We start from the raw sequence: 17735 nt of genomic DNA on the forward strand, positions 1-17735 counted from the left end.
TATTTTTTTAAATAATACTGAGATTTGCTAATGGTTTATTGTATGTGTGTCAGTTTGCACTCTTATTCAAGAAGTGTTTATTAAACCTGGATGCTGCTCATACAAATACACTGGAGCTGCACACCCTATAACACAATCATCCTTCTGAAAACACATTTTTTTCTTCCATGATGTAAGCAATAATACATTTTAGAAAGAGATAACTTCATAAAATCAGATCTTGGCCAGAAACTCCATCTTTCAGTTAGTTGAATGGAATGAATGAAGTGCCAACCTTTTCAAGCTGCTGGCTTTCATGTTTTTTTTTTTTTTTTTTTTTCCATAATCCATATACAACATATGATTGTGTCTTGTAAAAAGTCTACAACATCAAATCAAACATTTTATTGTATGAGCTCATTCTGACTTTTTGCAATAATTTTAAAAAGATCATAGAAATAATGCAGACGACCTTAAGACCACTTACAGCAGTTCCAGCAGGTTAAGGTTGTGTCTGAGTTTGCTTTGGCAATGCAGCATGGTGCAAAGTTTGAAGTCCAACTTCTATTTCTATTTTCCTCATTCTCAAAGTCTCTTAATAGCTTCAAATGTGGGTGTTGCACATTTTCTTTTTCAGAATAACCATAACTATTTGAAAATGAAATTATGTGAATAATTCCATTCAAGATTTAAGATGAATTATCAATGGTTAGAATTTAGGCTCAACTAGAGAAATGTATCACAAAATTAGATTTCTGAAGGTGTCAGCTGTGATGGGCCATTTTAGAGCAGTAACACAACTGATGAGTGAAATCTGTGAAGTTTATGGTGAAACTGACAGCAGCAATAGACTTTCAACAGTCTCATAATCAATGAATAACACAGGCAAAACTACAACAACAAACATAGAGTAGACTCATGGTAAATTTTACTCATCTTTTACTAAGGTTTAAGTCAAACCATGCCACTGACCTTTTTGACTTCATGTTGGTGAAGAGTGAACACCTAGTATGTAAATAGTATCGATAAATAACACAAGAAAGCATTCACTCTTTACAGGGTTCACTGAATTTTCCCTTTTTTTCCCCATCCAGAAGGCATATGTGCATATGTCACTTGGATTGCCTACTACTTATACTTATATTTATACTACTTAACTACTTATATATATATATATATATAAATATGTATCAAAAGTTTAAACACACTTTCTCATTTAAGTGAATGTGAAGGTGAGTCCAAACTTTTGACTGGTACTGTATGTTTTAAACATGTAAATAAAGGATGCGTAAAAAGTAATTCATCATTTTCATTGTGATTAAAATCATGACCAAAAACTGCCCTTGATTAAAGATCCCAGACTAATTCAGTTCTTTTTGAGTTAATTCTCTAATACCTCATTTCTTTCTTTGAGTCACCCTTTCAAATGAAAACAAATATGGCAATTATTTTTTCAGTAAACACATTTTATTTGGTTTGGTAGCAAAAACAGCACCTCAGGACAACAGTATGATGTGGGCAGCTTCCTAAGGGGTCGAACAGTTTCAGTTACAGAACACGCACAGGGAAGACATGCACTACCTACTGTAGCAGGCTTTTTTAAGACATTAGTTTACCAACAACACTGACGCACTGTTGCAGTACATTCACATTCCTTTGACAACACCACTGTGCATTCGATGCATCATAGTTTTGAAGGGAACAGCCCTTCATGTGTGGAAAAGCTGTTGCATAGATTAGGAGAGTTATATTTTCTTTCTCATAGTTGCAATTTGCCCAGTTTTCATCTCAGAGACAAAACTTCAACCTACTGTTTTAGTACAGTCAGACATCAGACATACAAAATAATTTCTTTGGTCCCTTTCAGATCTATGATAGTGTTAGGATTTTTTATCGCTTCATGAAAAACATGTTTAGCCCTTATTGTAGAGTGGCTGGCAAGCATTTTACTTCAGACTTGTTTATTGCAATAGTTGGGGGGGAGTGAACTGTAAGTATAAAACTACCAGAGAGGCAGAGGAGATCATAGCAGACAGGTAGCTACAACTTTAAACTAGACAGCTCAATCCTCAATGACCTCAGAGGACTCAGACACCACTCTGCCGTCCTTGGTCTCAATCATCTTGATAACGACGTTCTTCTTGCTCTGGGTAGTGGTGCTATAGCCGCTGCCGCTGCTGAAGCCGCCGGAGCTGCTGCCGTATCCGCCGCCGTATCCGCCACTGTATCCACCGCCATAACTGCTGGAGTAGCCGCTTGAGTAGCTGCTCTTCATGGAATCCATAGGGAAACCGCCGTAGCTTGCTGTTGAGAGAAAGGAGGAAGGAGAAAAGAGTTAAACTTGGAAAAATGTGAAAAAAAGTGTGTTGAAACTGGCTGTGTAACAAAATCCAAGCAATGAAGACCATTTGTCAAGACTTCAGCCAAAACTGACACAAAGACAATTAAAGCAAGGTCATAGAAGACTTACTGCTCTGTTGGGAGATGTTGATAGACTTGATGCCATTCGCCAGCCTGTCCTCCTCTCCCTCCAGCAGTTTCCTGTATGTGGCAATCTCAATGTCCAGAGCCAGCTTGACATTCATCAGGTCCTGGTATTCTCTGATCTGGCGGGCCATGTCCTGTTTGGCTCTCTGCAGGGCATCTTCCAGGTCCTTGATGCGGGCCTTTGCGTCCTTCACTGCCATCTCACCACGCTCCTCAGCCTCAGCGATCTGGGCCTCCAGGTTGTTTCGCTGAGAGAAAAATTATAAAGAATTAACCTTTGGCCACACTCCTGATTGTGAAATCACAGGACAAAAATAAAACTCTAGATATATAAAATGCCTCAAACATTTTTTCCCATACCTGTCCCTTGACTGAATCAATCTCTGATGTCAGTCTCTGGATCATGCGGTTGAGATCTGAAATCTCTGTCCTAGTAGCCCTCAGGTCATCTCCATATCTGCTGGCAGATGTCTGCATCTCCTCATACTAAACAAACATCAGCAAGACAAGACATTACAAACTTGGAAACCTCTTTATGAGCATATGTATTGACTCATGAACTGGTGAATGTTTTAACTTTCTACATGTTATAGGATGATGTACAGTTATAATACAAATGGCAGAACATATGGACATAAAAAACAGCTCCAAAGAGTTTTTCATCACCTTGCTCTTGTACCATGTCTCTGCCTCAGCGCGGGTGCGGTTGGCGATGTCCTCATACTGAGCCTTCACTTCAGCAACAATGGAGTCCATGTCCAGGTTGCGGCTGTTGTCCATCTCCACAATGACTGAAGTGTCCTTGATCTGGCTCTGGAGCTCACGCAGCTCCTGATGAAGAACAAAAAAAAAAGAAAGGAGAGAGATTAGTCCACCCCGCCTCACTGAGGAATCCCATTAAGTTAATGTACTTCAAAGCATAGCACAAGAAGTGAGTCAAGATACTGAACAGATATTGAGAAAAAATACGAATGCAGCAAACCGATTCCAAAATGACACCACAAACATCGGAAGCATGCCATGACTGCATGCATCACAAATAATACTAATGAAAGCAGATCAGATTACAAAGTGTTTTTCAAAGAGGTTGGGGGTTGAAAGGACGGAGGGAGGAGTAGGAAACAAATGACATCAAGCTAATTTTAAGCCGTACCTCCTCATAGATCGACCTGAGGAAGTTGATCTCATCTGTCAGACTCTCCAGCTTGGCCTCCAGCTCAACCTTATTCATGTAGGCCTCATCGACATCCTGGAAGCAATGAAAGTGTTTGTTAGAACGTGACTTCACAAACAACTGATTTTTTTTAAAAAGTATCAGAATGCTCGTTTCTTGTTTACTTCTCGGATTTGGTGTTGTACTGTTTGTAATAATAATAATGACAACAAACAATCGGTTATAAAAAAAGTAACTGAATGCTAAAAGAAAATGCAGACTTGGTATCAAATTTGTAACTCAAAGGAATGTTGAGTCATGCTGACCTTCTTGATGAGGACAAAGTCATTCTCACACTCTGTGCGCTTATTGATCTCATCTTCATACCTAAAAGGAAAAAACACATTTAATTGTTGGTTAGATAGATTGAATATTTAGAAAAAACATCTCATGCTCTTTTGGTTTTGAGAGTCTATACGCTAATGTAACACTAGGAGGTGCAAGTAATCTATCTGTAACTCTTGAACTCCTTTGGGATATTTGCCTCACACAATTTCTGTTGACTAAGGGCCAAGGGTGAGCCTGACATGCTCTATTTGTCTGTGCAGGTAACAAATATGTACAATGCAAGTGTACCTATTTGTCAGACATACAGTATGCATGCCAGCATACACACATCTGTGCTTGTGCCTTCTAGTGTAAAGCTATAGACAGCTTTGCTGACAGCCAACTCAGTCAAGTCTAATTGAGTTATACCTCCATCATATTTACTGTAATGGGTGTTGGGAACATGCTTCCTCAGTGTTGTAATTCCCTAGAGTTCACATGACGCAAAAGAACAGACAGATGTAGGGAGTAGTCCACAAAAAGATTAACTCGCATGGCTCATCTTGAAACTGTATTTTATTCGAGAGTGAAATTTGTATGAATTTTAAAAATCAGATCAGAGAATCCTAAACAAAAAAGATTAATCCAAGACAAACAAGATGGAATAAACTATACTCCTTTTAACAGCTACTTATTAGCCCTCAGCACGCCCTCTGCACTCACTTGTTCTTGAAGTCCTCCACCAGGCCCTGCATGTTGTGTAGGTCAGCCTCCAGCTTCATCTTGTCATTGCCCAGGCTGTCCAGCTGTCTGCGCAGGTTGGCGATGTAGGCCTCGAACATGGCGTCGATGTTGGAGCGGGTGGTGGTCTGTCCCTGCAGCAGGTTCCATTTGGTCTCCAGCATTTTGTTCTGCTGCTCCAGGAAGCGGACCTGATGTGTGGAGAGAGACACAGAATATCGTTTATTAGGATTATTAGTGAGCAACCCAACAAAAAGCCCCATACAAAGAATCAGTGACTTACATGCTTGTTTACTGACACGCATATGTGAAGACTTATTCCTTGTCATCAGTTATGAATAGTTATGAAATGCCTTTTGAAAATTTGATGTCACTGGAGTCTGCTCTGCTCTGACATAACAATCCTGACTCCTGGTTAACATCCTAATAATCAATCATCAGCCATGCTTCCTATTCACTCCATCTATAGTCTTTGTTGTTCTTATCTATCTATGGAGTTTTGTAGGCTGTTTCCAGACCGGCTGTACTTTTCCAAAGGAAGGCCTGACGTATGTGCATCCTGACAGGAGGCAGAGGGGAGGGAAGACAAGACGAGGTTGGAAAAAGCCTGTGATGGAGGAATAGAGCTAGTTTACCCCTCTCCTGCATGTCTTCCTGTTTTTGTATGGCAAGGTTCAACGGCTGCAGGCAGAGGGGACAAATATATAGAGAGAGGAGGGTGAGGGGGGTGGATGGAGCCAGTTTCATCCACAGGCAGATGCAGAAAGGTAAATATTTAATTGCATTAAAGGTGTGATGAGGGAAGAGAGGGTAGCAGAAGAGAAAGAAAGTGGAGGCAATTTATTAGCTGAAGGGGGGAGGAGGGGAGGGGGAGGCGGTAGATGAACAGTCAGGGAGTTCGCATATTTGTGAACAGTAAAAGTGAGATAGTGACAGCAGATATGTGACTCTCTAAGTCAGTGGACTTTGCTCCCTTACACATTGCTCTCTACAAGTGTGATCTAACTAAGAACCTCTTATGGTCTTCATTTGAACTGGAGTGAATACAGATAATAAAGCGCCTCTGAGTGGACTGCCATCACAAGATAACAGGTGATACAGTGGAAGTTTATCTGCGTTGTGTTCAAGTATGCAAAAGGCCGAAAAAGGACATATGCACTTTATCTTCTTTTAATAACTGCGTTTGAAGAAGGAGAGTTGATATAGAGCCAGAACATGAAACCAGCTGGCCTATTTAAATATTAACCTGCTGCTGAGGCCTTTGAGGACAGATAACACAAATGCTGGGCTTCAATGCTAATTTAAATGATTAAAAGTCAATATAGACACTCCGTTAAATGTATCATCATGAAAAAAGGTTTTGTTACTAAGGTAACAATACCACTCAGTACTGACTGTATTTGTATTGGGGAGGGGTGGGGGCCACCAGGGCAGTAGAAAGAACCACACCCCAGCTAAGGGAGGGACCATTCCCAAGGTAACTTGTATCACAAGCCTTGAGCTCTACCCTGACACACCCTTTGCTTTCTCTCTCTTTGTCTTTCTCAGTCTCACTCCCTCCTTTCTGCACGTCTGTTTTTCATCACTATAAAAGGGCAGCCTGAGCCAAAAAGATAGATTTCTGCTTCAGCTGCCTTTGTGGGAAGTGACGAAGGCAGTCAGGGGAATAAATCAACTTTCTCCATACAATGAAAAAGTGAGGAAATCAGCATTACAGGACATGTGGCAAACATATGGACCCAAATATTACCTAACACTGTCACAGCACTGAAACACTCAGCTTTTTGGCCACACTGACTGAGTTTTCACCCATCTGAAGCAGTTTGAAGAGATCTGCCCTCTATTACAAGCTCTTACCTTGTCAATGAAGGAGGCAAAACGGTTGTTGAGGCTCTTGATCTGTTCCTTCTCCTGGGTGCGGACAGCTTGGATGGTGGGGTCAATCTCAAGGTTCAGGGGAGCCAGCAGGCTCTTGTTCACAGTCACAGCGGTGATAGGGGCCTGACCACCCATTCCCATACCACCACCCATTCCCATGCCATAGCTCATGCCCATGCCCATGCCTGCGCCACCCATGCTTGAGCTCAGGCCATAGGCAGAGGAGCTGGTGATGCCAGCTCCTCCAAAGCCCCTGTTGCCTCCTCCATAGGAACTCTTGACACTGTAGCTCCTGCGGGAGGTGATACCGCCTGGTCCAGCGTAGGAACTGCTGCTGAAGCTCCTCGGGGCAGAGGAGCTTTTCACACTGTAAGAGCTGCTCCTATAAGCGGATGACATTCTGAAATCTGGAGTAGTTTTCTTTTGGATGAAATGAGTCTGGGAAGGTCAGACCGACTGGCTCGGTTGGCAAGGCAGGCAGGCAGGCAGGCCAGCAGAGGGGAGAGACCAGAGTGGATAGGAAGAGAAGAAACTACTGAGGAGTTTTAAAGCGCCTGTTGCTGTGGGAGGGGACTGTGGTGAGCTGCCATTGGCTGGGTATGAGACAAGAGGTAGGGCTGTAACACTACACTTCTATGACACATTGTGCAGTCACTGAAAACCATTACCTGGCCTTCCTACAGGCTTCTCTGTGTTGTTAGGGAAAACATTGTCTTTTGAGAGGATTGTCAAGAGGTTTTCTTTCTTTCTTTTTCTGATTTAATCTCTCTTTCTGTGTCTCTCCAGATAAGACTATCTAAACACACCACAGCTGACGCAATTTGTAAGATATTTGTGTTGAATCTGGAGGTCTGGTCAAGTATAAAAAATAATCACTTATATCCAGCAGCAGCAATACATCAATGCTAGTAGTATTTACACCTGTAAATTAAGGTGTGCGTATAATTCAATGGTAAGGTGTGAGTGTGTAAGTGAGGAGCTGCTGATTACTGTATCTTTTGGAACAATGAATGTGGAAGATAGAGCATAATGGTGTTGAATTGATTGTAGTAAATTTGACAACACCTTTTCTTGTTATTTTCTTTCTATTTATCAATTAAATGACATCCTTTCCATAAATATGAGTTTTTCAATTATTTTGTGGCCTCTTTGCACAAAAATGTTACTTCGGATCCACCAGATCCATGCAGCTTATTTATAGCTTCACATTTCAGCACTAAAGTACAAACTCCCTCAGTTATTTTATGTGTTTAAATACACACTTGGACAGGTTTGACCACAAATCATCCTGGTCAGAGTTTTAAACTCTTTCCTACAAATCTTATTTTTCACTGTAGCATCCAGCAATGCAGTTTGTCGTCTTAAAGGGATAGTTTGACATTTTGGTAAATACTGTTTGCTTTCTTTCTTGCCGAGAGTTAGATGAGAAGGTTGACACGACTCCTGTGTGTGTACGCTAAATTTGAAGCTACCGCCAGCAGCCAGTTAGCTTAGCTTAGCATAAAGACTGGAAACAGCGTGAAACTGCTAGCCTGGCTCTCTCTGAAAGTAACAAAATCCACCCACCAGAACCTCTAAAGGTAACTCAATAACATGTTATAACACCTTTATTTGATCCATACAAAAAGTTTTAAAAAGTCTAGTTATGTTTTTCCGGGTCAGTGTTTCCAATAAGGGTATTTTAATATGATAGGTCTTTTTGCTACACGATAGCATACACCATCAAACTCAGCTGTAAACAACATCAGACAAGGCTTTCTGCTGGTTTTCTTAAAAGCACAAATTAAACATTATAATACTGAGAATTACTTGTCATCAACAGTATTCATGCCTTTATTTCAATAATCAAACATCTTTAAAACAGGAGTACATCTATTACTGCAGCAGTGCCTACAACAAGACATTCTGCAGAGTGTTAGCAGTTTTTGCTTGCTTTAGGGCTCAAAATTCTTCAGATGCTGCAGGCAACCTGTGTGCAACCCCTTCAGTACACTTGTTCTGAGTATAATACACACCAAATGTCCTGTTCTGTTGAAACTGCAAACCAGGTGAACTACACGAGCCAGCTGGTTTTCATTACTCTTGAACGAGAAGTATGTTAGGTTAACGCCATTTAGCCTGAGGCTTTTAAAAAGAATGGACACAAGTTTTTTCTTTATACTTATTTACACCCGTGTTCTTATGTGTGTGTGTATGTGTGTGTCTGTGTGTGTGTGACTTTACATGCCACCTTTCTCAGATAAGTTGTGATACGATTTTATTCTCTATAAACACCTTTCCATAATTCATAATTGATGCCCATTCCTGAGAATACTCTGAACTACTCACTGTGTTAACATTAATAAAGAATTCGTTCACCACACCGATAACAGAGCCACTATCACTCATTACTCTGGCCTGTAGTGTAACTTCACCTTTTTTCTCACCATGATGCAGAGCGAAACAATGGCGGTTCAACCTTCAACTGTCCTTCCACCAATACCCGCCCTGCGTTCCTTTCCTCCCTCCTTCATTCCCTCCTCCAGTCTCTCACCACGATGAGTCATAAGCCTTGGCATTAACAATCCCACCCCCACCACCATACCCTCTCTGCTTCATCTTCTCTTAACCTTCTTCCTTCCCGCCAGTGGCTCTTGGCCTCGTCATCGTCATGGCAACGTACCGAAATAAAATAGACGCCCATCTTCCTTTAGCCAAAATGGATGCCAGCTCAAGAGCGGGAGCATTCACGACTGTGGCGCAAAGAATTGCAAAGCGCAGAGGGACTGGCTTAGTCATCCATAAAAGAGAACATGTGGCAATATTAATATGAATCTGAGAAGAAAAATCTGGTAAACTAAAAATAAACAGTGCCAAAGGGGAACTGTTTTGTGAAATTCACATGACTGCAGTGAAATCGCAGTGATCATATATTATCACCAGGTTTTGAATCATGTGGGTTGTTGATTTAAAACCACAGACACAAGAATAGATCTCTCTCAGAGTGCTTAATTGAATTTCAGTAATTCCACCATGAATTATGGAAATGTTTTGGTTGATCGTATGACTCTCATTTACAGTCTAATGAAGTTATGTTGATGTTTTGTAGAATATACCACTTTTCATCTGGTTTAAAGAAGTCAAGAAACCATTGCATGACACCTGAAAAAAAAAGAAATAAGTAGATTCTCATGAACACTGATTTGTTTAATTGACATTTCTGTCGCTTTACTGTTTACTCTGGATATAAATGTGCTTGCAAGGTATCTAAATATGCAGTTTTTAGAACTCTAAAGATGTTAAAGATGAATCCAGTTATCACTTAATACTGTGCAAGCAATCATTGAAACAAAACTGCTCACGACTGGCGCTTCTCAGGGCCTCTGTTTCATTCAGCCCTTTTTGTAGCAGCGGTAAAACAAGCTTCAATCATATTTGGACTCTTACCCTTTTTAACGCTGTAATTATGTGCAATAATAGCAACATGTGTGTCTGTGAGAAGTGTACAGAGGTAAACTGGAGTCTGGAGATGTCTCATTTACTTTACAGAGGGTGATATCAGCCTGTCATTCATTCCTTTCACACCATGACACATGAGGGTTTCATCAGGATATGTTTGAAGAGATTGTCACCATCTGTAATGCAACAATCAATAGCCTGAGCTTGATTCTGTTTCAGCTAGCTAATCACAAGCTAAGCAAGTGGCTGATATTTCTTGTTTGACTGAAGCTGAGTGGTGGTGAACAGGATTTTACAGCAGGATAAGTGAGTGTACACAGAGATGGACCTTTACACTGTGTGTGTTTGTTTGTGTGTGTGTGTGTGTGTGTGTGTGTGTGTGTGTGTGTAACACTATAAACATCTCAAAGAACCTATCACCCGCTGTCAGCAAAGCTGTCAGAAAGGTGTGTCTGAGTGTGTCACAATCGGGTTGTTGATGGGTGTAACTCCTTCTCACCCCTGTGCTCCAGTCCAGGGCAGTGGAGCATTTGTCGCGTTAATCATCATAGAAAATTGATCAAGATGGAAAGAACTGCAGGGTGAACCCTTCGTGACACCGTGTTAAAATGAGTCATTATTGTAAGATTTGGTGTGTTTCTTTCGTGTTGCTTCACAACTATCAGTGAAACTTTGAAAACTTTTGAATTGATGTTTTTTTTTTTGTTACTGGGTGATTTCAGAACACATCCTCATAATGAAATGACCACATAGGTCAATTGTACCTGCACTCCAGGATGACCCTTAGAAGCATTTTCTAATATGCTCCCCTATCAGCATTAATCCCCAAAAAAAAAGTCTTATGGTGTGACAATGCTGTGGTTAAGGTCTGCTTAGGTTTAGGCACAAAAACCACTTGGTTAGGATTAGATAAAGATCGTAAAGACTTTAAGACTACTTCCTTAAAGTTACACAACCTTCAACATCATGGCAACAGTAAACACCACGACAACTGGAGTTACGTTTTTTAAAAAACTGTCCCGACTCGCAGTTGGAAATGAGACACTTGCGGTTGCATACAAGAAGCGAACAGTGGTCTCCTGCAGCTAAGTCCACTTTTTGCCATCAATCTATCAATCGATCAACCCAACCCGCCTCCTCCTAATATGAAAATTTGTCACCTTAAATTGACGTCATCTCAACTGCGTCACTTGCCCATGCGTCTGTCACTCAAACGTAACATAAGGTCGTTTTTGCTGGCTGAATTTTCAACCTACAACTATCGTTTTTTTTGTGAGGACGGGTTGTGTTTTTAATGTCTTTAGTTAACAATAATCTGAGCTATCCAGCAGCCCTTCCTGCCAGGATACAGTACAATCAAAATCTACTCTGAACACCCCTTTGTGTTTTATGGCCCCATTGTGTTGCAATTGAACCTTTTAAACCATGAAGTAGTGTAAGACGACCCTCCCTCTCAGATGGCACAGACCTGTTTTTCTTCACTTTCCTCTGGAACAGCAGGTTCTTTGGGAATTTCTTGATGAATATTAGATTAGAAAACCTGTAGGAGCCAAGCCCGAGGCTGCTGCTTGAGCTTAGACTGAGCCTCTGGTATTCTTGCACTCCATGACACAACAGAGCACAGAATGATCAGCAAAATGATCCTAAATGATCATCATGTGTCAAATATTAAGAACTGTAAATAAAAACAAAATTAAGTATAAAAACTGTATGCTTCTATAACTGATACGTCATTTTGATACTACTTAATATGGTTTTACTTCACTAGTGAATTTCACATTAGTACCATTTCCTTTAGAAAGGTGCAGGTAGACAGTAAAAATGGGGATACCACATACACTGAAGCAGTGCTGTAAGGTAAAAAAATAAAAAAACGGAGTGGAGGAACATCTATATCGCTAACTCTATGAATCATAGTAGCAGTTTGTGTGATTCTTTATTTGTAAAGCTGTTCTTCAATGTTTTATGGCCCTGGTACATATAAAAAGTCGAATATGTGTTGAGATAATGGCCCTGCTTTGATCTCGTATATATTTTGTCCCAAAAACAGTAACCATCAGCATAATTTTTCATAATCTTCAGGTAGCTGTCAGTCTAAAGATCTTTTTAGTGTAACGTAAACATGGATGGATTACTGAACGAAGACTGTCCTCCCAAGAAAAGTGACCAGTCATTTCAACAAATCCCCAAACAGGATATGCATTAATATCCAGCGGCCATAGGACAAATTTCTGCAGATGGAGGCGGTTGGGGTTTGAAGATTTTGTGCCTAAACCTAACCAAACCATAACCAACCTGCCCTAGATCAGAAAGGGTTTTTTGTGTTGTTCGCGAGGGCATGGACAATGTATTTTTTTTTTTACATTTTTTTATCTGAAATACTTTTTGGAACCAACCTACTGGGCACAGATCCAGGGACCCAGAAGATCAGAGAGCCCCTAAAATCCAGAGCGTCTGTTCAACTGAACTGTTAATAAAAATTTCTCACTGAAGAGTGAAAAAGCAAAAGGTTCTTCTGACAAACTGATGAAAAAACCTGATGTCAGAAATGTCCTGTGCTACAACTTTAGAGACCAAGAATTCCCACATAAATAGTTCATGTTTGATTCCTCAGTGAGAAGAATTTTGTGGAGAACATATAATTTTATGCAGACACACACCAACACACAAGCAGACATGCTCTCTCTCTCGGTGTAATATATTCATTAAAATGAACACCATTAAACTAATTTATATTATTAAATGTTATTGTTAATTAAGTTAACAAATCTGATTGTGTCATACCTTGAACAGTATGTAAGTGGATGATAGTCTGTGTTTTGTTGATGGGGGTCCTGGCTGGGGACTGCAGTATTTTGAACGTCCTTAGCATAAAGAAAACAACAGCAAAACTTTATGGACTGCCTGCTGAAATGATGCTCCCATGAGCATTCCCACAGTTTTCAGTATGGGACATTATGTAACTTTCATGGAAAATAACAGTGAGTAAGCAGGCAGCTTCCCTCCAAGTAATGTAATGGTAACAGACATAACATAAAATAATAATACATTTAATTTGAACCACACTTTTCATTCATAGTGAATCTCAAAGTGCTCCTGTGTTAATAACATAGAATGAACATGTAATCCTTTTGTTTGTCATCCAGTAGGGAGTAACACCCAGTGTAAGCTTCAGCTTCCTAGACACCTCGATGGCACACTATGTACATTCTATATTTGAAATATTTTTATAATTGAAAATTTAAAAACTGAATACTGCATTTTATACACAGTAGGGCCTAATTTTGACCAATTTGTTATTTTATATATCTATATTATCTGTCCAATGTAAATTGGCCTCTTTCACAGTTCATGTAAAAAGGGTGGGAACTGTTTTCTTAAAAGACATCACAGTGACAAAAAGACACCAGGTACACAAAATCAATAAATAATTCAGTGATAACAGGCAGGAGAGAGTGATAGCAGCATTAGCAGTGAGTTGGTTGTGTCTAACTGCTACAGTGATCAGCCCAGTACCTTAGCACTAGCTCCCAGCACAGGTGTGCTACTAGCTCCGGTTTGTTCCCCAGCAGTAAATCCTTCTACAGGCCCAGAATCAGCCTCTGCACCAGGCTCTATAACCTGTTATCACAGGCATGCCTATCATTCCTGCCCAAGCACTAGATTGTACACCGAGTTCAGCTGTAACTCCCACATGACTGTTGTTACCGACAATAACACTAAGGCAGGTAATTACTACCATCTGTGGAAAACTGAAAAGGGGTTGAATCAGGTGGGTGTTTTGCAAAAAATATAAGTGGAATTTGATGGGAAATCATTCCACAAAACAACTGACCGTTCACTTAACTCCTCCTCCAAATAGCTATTTTCCAATCATAGCTTAGCAACTGTAAGTAGGCAAGTCAGGGCTGTCAAGTTTTGGAGGGTGTTGCGTTCGATTTTGCCTTTACGACTAAAAACAGAAAAGCAAAAGTATAAGGAATGATTAAACGGTGTGCTCATCAGCTTTAATGTAAGGTACAATCGTTAGCATGTCCAGCTAATTAGCTTAATACCTACAGTAATGTAACAATATTTTGTACAGTATTAACATATTTCCCCTAGTTTATGGGTTAAAGGTTACGTTTCAAAAAATGCCCCTTTCCCAACATCACATCCACTGTAAAGTATTCCCTCACCATAAGGGAGCTGGTCCCAGATCCTGTCAGAGTTTAGGCTAACGTTAGCAGATCTGTCCTACTATTTAATGGATTTGGGGAAGTTTAAAGCCTAGTTCAGATCAATGATTTGCAACAAGACGAAACAATTTTTAGAATGTTGCAGAGAACATTGTAGTGGTGTGAACTGGTAAGTTGCAGAGCATCTGAAGCCGTTATCTGGGGTTTCAAAAGACCTACCTTGTCATTTTGCCAAGTGCAGTTTAAGAACGTAAGGACGTAGCTATTTCTCTTCAGCCAATCAGGAAACAGCACAGGCCAGTATGAAAACATGGCAGATTTCTGGACAGAGGAGAGGGAGGACCAGCTCATCCAACTTTTTGAAGAATAGCATTAAGTTTGTGACTGTAACTCAAAAACATAGTCCAATAAAATAAACAAAAACAACACCTGTTCTCAATTGCAAGTGTCCTGGGTGTGTCCAGTAAGTTACGCCTTGATATTTTTCATTTACATGAAGCTAATGTTGTGAGTTAAGTAAGCTAACATTAAAAAACAAAACACTGGTCACTAGCCAAATGGTGGTAATGTTTAATCTGTTCATAGATAGTAATGTAGCTTGCAGGCTATCAAAAACAAACAGAAATCCAGCTAATCCAGCATCATCCAGGATAGGGTTTAATTTGTCAAACACATTTAGTTGGTCCTCATAAAAGCCTTTTCTCTTGTAATATTGTAAAGGGAAAATATACTATTTGAAATTACAAACACTTTTGTAAGCTCAGCAGACAAACAGGTTAGACTAGCTAGCTCTGCATCACAAAACAAGAAATGAAGTAAAACAAACAACAAATGAAACAAATGAATAGCTTCCTTACATTACAGATTATAGCTTTGCTTTCAAATTACAGAACAATGCATTATGAGGATCACCAAACAAATGAGGCTGCAGCTGTCTGTGTTTACAACACCAGAAGATATTTTGGTTAAAATCCAATTATACCTATCCACATTAAATGGTAAATAGCCTAATTACTTAATTATTTGTTTTAATCAGTGTCAGACATCAGAAGATGATCACGTACTATTATTTGGAACAGTGTGGTGCCGATATTTTATTATACTGTTGAAGCTTATATAAGATATGTACTTATCAACACATTTATATAATTAACATAATAATTATAAATATATATATAAAGTAAAAGGCAACAAATATGAACAGCTTAAGTTATGAACATTTATTAGAGGGTGGTGATGTTGATGCCTCCACAGTGACAGTAGTACTGGGACTTTGTTGTGTAGCTTTGGGAGAAATTCACTCTCAGATGCTTCAGGAATCCCATGTCACTGACAAAGAATTTACATTTTAAAACTCTGTGTGGCCCCTTTTCGTTAAACTCAGAAAAAGACTATTAGGAAATCCTAATGGAAGCCAATTTTGCACAGTGATGCGATATGATGACTAACCAACCAGCTATGCAGTGCTTTTTTTTTACTACACTACCGACTCCTGTCTGATATTTAGAACTCCTTCACAGCAGTTTGAAGAAATAAAATACAGCCTGGATTGAAAACAAAGAAGGAAAAGAGGAGAAAGAAAACCAACATGTTCCATGGAAAAACCTGGTAGTACTCAACTCAGTGGATCTGCGCCCAGTTTACCAGTGCCCGCAAAAAGTTGGGTTCCTTATTTGATTTTCTGTCTTGCTCTCTCATTTCCTGCTTTATAAAACAAAGACTGTATTTGTAGCGTGTGTTAGTGTGTTGATGTGTGTTGGCATAAGTGGGCACCTTTTCCTCTTATTTAGATTAATCACATGTGCATTTTATCCCTCTTCTCTGTTGCTATCAACACACACACACACACACACACACACACACACCACATGTTCCTCTCATGTTTCTGTGTGTGTGTGTGTGTCACTACGTGACCCCTCTGTAACAGTTTTCCTCCGCCCCCCACCCTTGTCACTCTAGCCCTCGCCACACCCACGGTCGCCATGGCAACGGGGTTTACCACAAGCACTGATGACTTTGCCAGATGCATATGCAACTGCCATGGAAATAGTTTGTGTGGTTGCCATGGATACAGAGATACATGGAACCATACACTGTGTAATTACGTATGGAGTGTAGTTATGTGTGGAAACACACCAGCATGACTATGTTACTGGATATTTGTAGTCGCCTGTCTTCCTGGCAGGAGACTGGACAGGCAGACTTATTCACCGACGTACGCCTCGTGTACAACTGATTCATGTTAATGCTCTGAGTCTCATACTGTAAGCCTGAGTGTTCCCTTGGCACTTTATTGGATCGGAATGCCTATGTGATAACACAAACAGTCCTCTAAGGCTGTAGAACAATGCAAAGACAAATAAACACTGGCAAAAGCTTTGAACGGAAAAAGGAAGTCTATGAATTTGTGTGTTTTTTGTGCAGAGGTAATTTAGAGTATTGTTTTTTTTACCTGAGTGCAAGTACAGAAAATTGTTCGTGTCAAATCTGTTTCCAATCAAAGCGCTGCTTACAATAGTCTCCCTTGTTTTAGCTTGTGTGTGCTTTCAATTACTTGCATGTAATAAATAGATTTGTAGGACAAACATGAAGATTTTCAATGATTAAAGACAACAGTGATGGATGATCTGTCTTTTGTACCACCCCGACAAGAGTAAAGAGCCATTCTGAAACGTCCCTCAGGCTGTAATCTTTCAACAAGACAGAATGCAATTGTGCGTCCTCTGCTCCCCTGGAAGTAGCTGTCTGGGCTTGTGGTTTGTCTATATGAAGGTTTCCTTTAACGGTTGAGCGAAACCAGAAATGCTTAAAATAAGAGCTGGTTGAGTGTTATGCAACTTGGCAAAAGGCTGACTAATACTTTGTACAGTAACTCATGCTCCACAAAGGCTTATGATACAGGGAGTCTTTGGAGTTGTGTTTAAGTTGCACTTAAACTTTATAACATTTATACTCTGTATAGTAATCATTAAAATATGTGGTAAATCAAGGAACTTGAGCTCTCAATAAATTGAGTTGAATTTAAAATTCAGATGGTTGTTGTGATGAGTAAATAGATGTCTAGCTCTGTTTTCTCCTTCTTACTCAATCAGTCAAATTAAAGTAATTTCAAGTTAAATTCACTGGAAATCTTGCAAAATCATATAGACTAATCTATGTAATTTCAAACAAGCCACTGTTGCTGCAATGACAACTCACTTGTAAACACTGTAGTATGTAAAAGATTTAACTTTGTACAGCTTTTGCCAGTGAACTTGTCCTGATAGTTAACCTTCTACGTATTGAAATATAGTCATCAAAATGCCTCTGGTTTAACACCAGTGCCACATCCTGCTAACCATTATATCACAGTTAACATTAGGGTCACGTCAGCAGTTATGCTCTGAATTGGATTTGTACATGAGATGAGTTTATATCACTATGACAAAGAATTTGAAGTGGTATATCTATCATTGCTATCATTAAAGGCGTAGTTATTGATCCTGGGGATGGTAGACAAAAGTGGTATGTTGATGTTATTTCTTCTCTCAAATCTTATTTAATAGCCAATTTCA

General features: G+C 39.8%; 1 protein-coding gene across 1 annotated transcript; it reads right to left on the reverse strand.

The window, feature by feature from the left end:
• Positions 1–1424: 1424 nt before the first annotated feature.
• On the reverse strand, positions 1425–7093 carry LOC137184096 (keratin, type II cytoskeletal 8-like). The gene is made up of 8 exons (XM_067591453.1): positions 6545–7093; positions 4670–4878; positions 3946–4006; positions 3620–3715; positions 3133–3297; positions 2827–2952; positions 2450–2714; positions 1425–2283 (listed from the first exon to the last, which is right to left on the reverse strand). The coding sequence occupies exons 1-8, from the start codon at positions 6962–6964 to the stop codon at positions 2042–2044; spliced, it is 1584 nt and encodes a 527-aa protein (XP_067447554.1). The 5' UTR covers positions 6965–7093; the 3' UTR covers positions 1425–2041.
• Positions 7094–17735: the final 10642 nt, after the last annotated feature.

The sequence above is a fragment of the Thunnus thynnus genome, chromosome 6, assembly GCF_963924715.1.
Source record: "Thunnus thynnus chromosome 6, fThuThy2.1, whole genome shotgun sequence".
Lineage (NCBI taxonomy): Eukaryota > Metazoa > Chordata > Actinopteri > Scombriformes > Scombridae > Thunnus > Thunnus thynnus.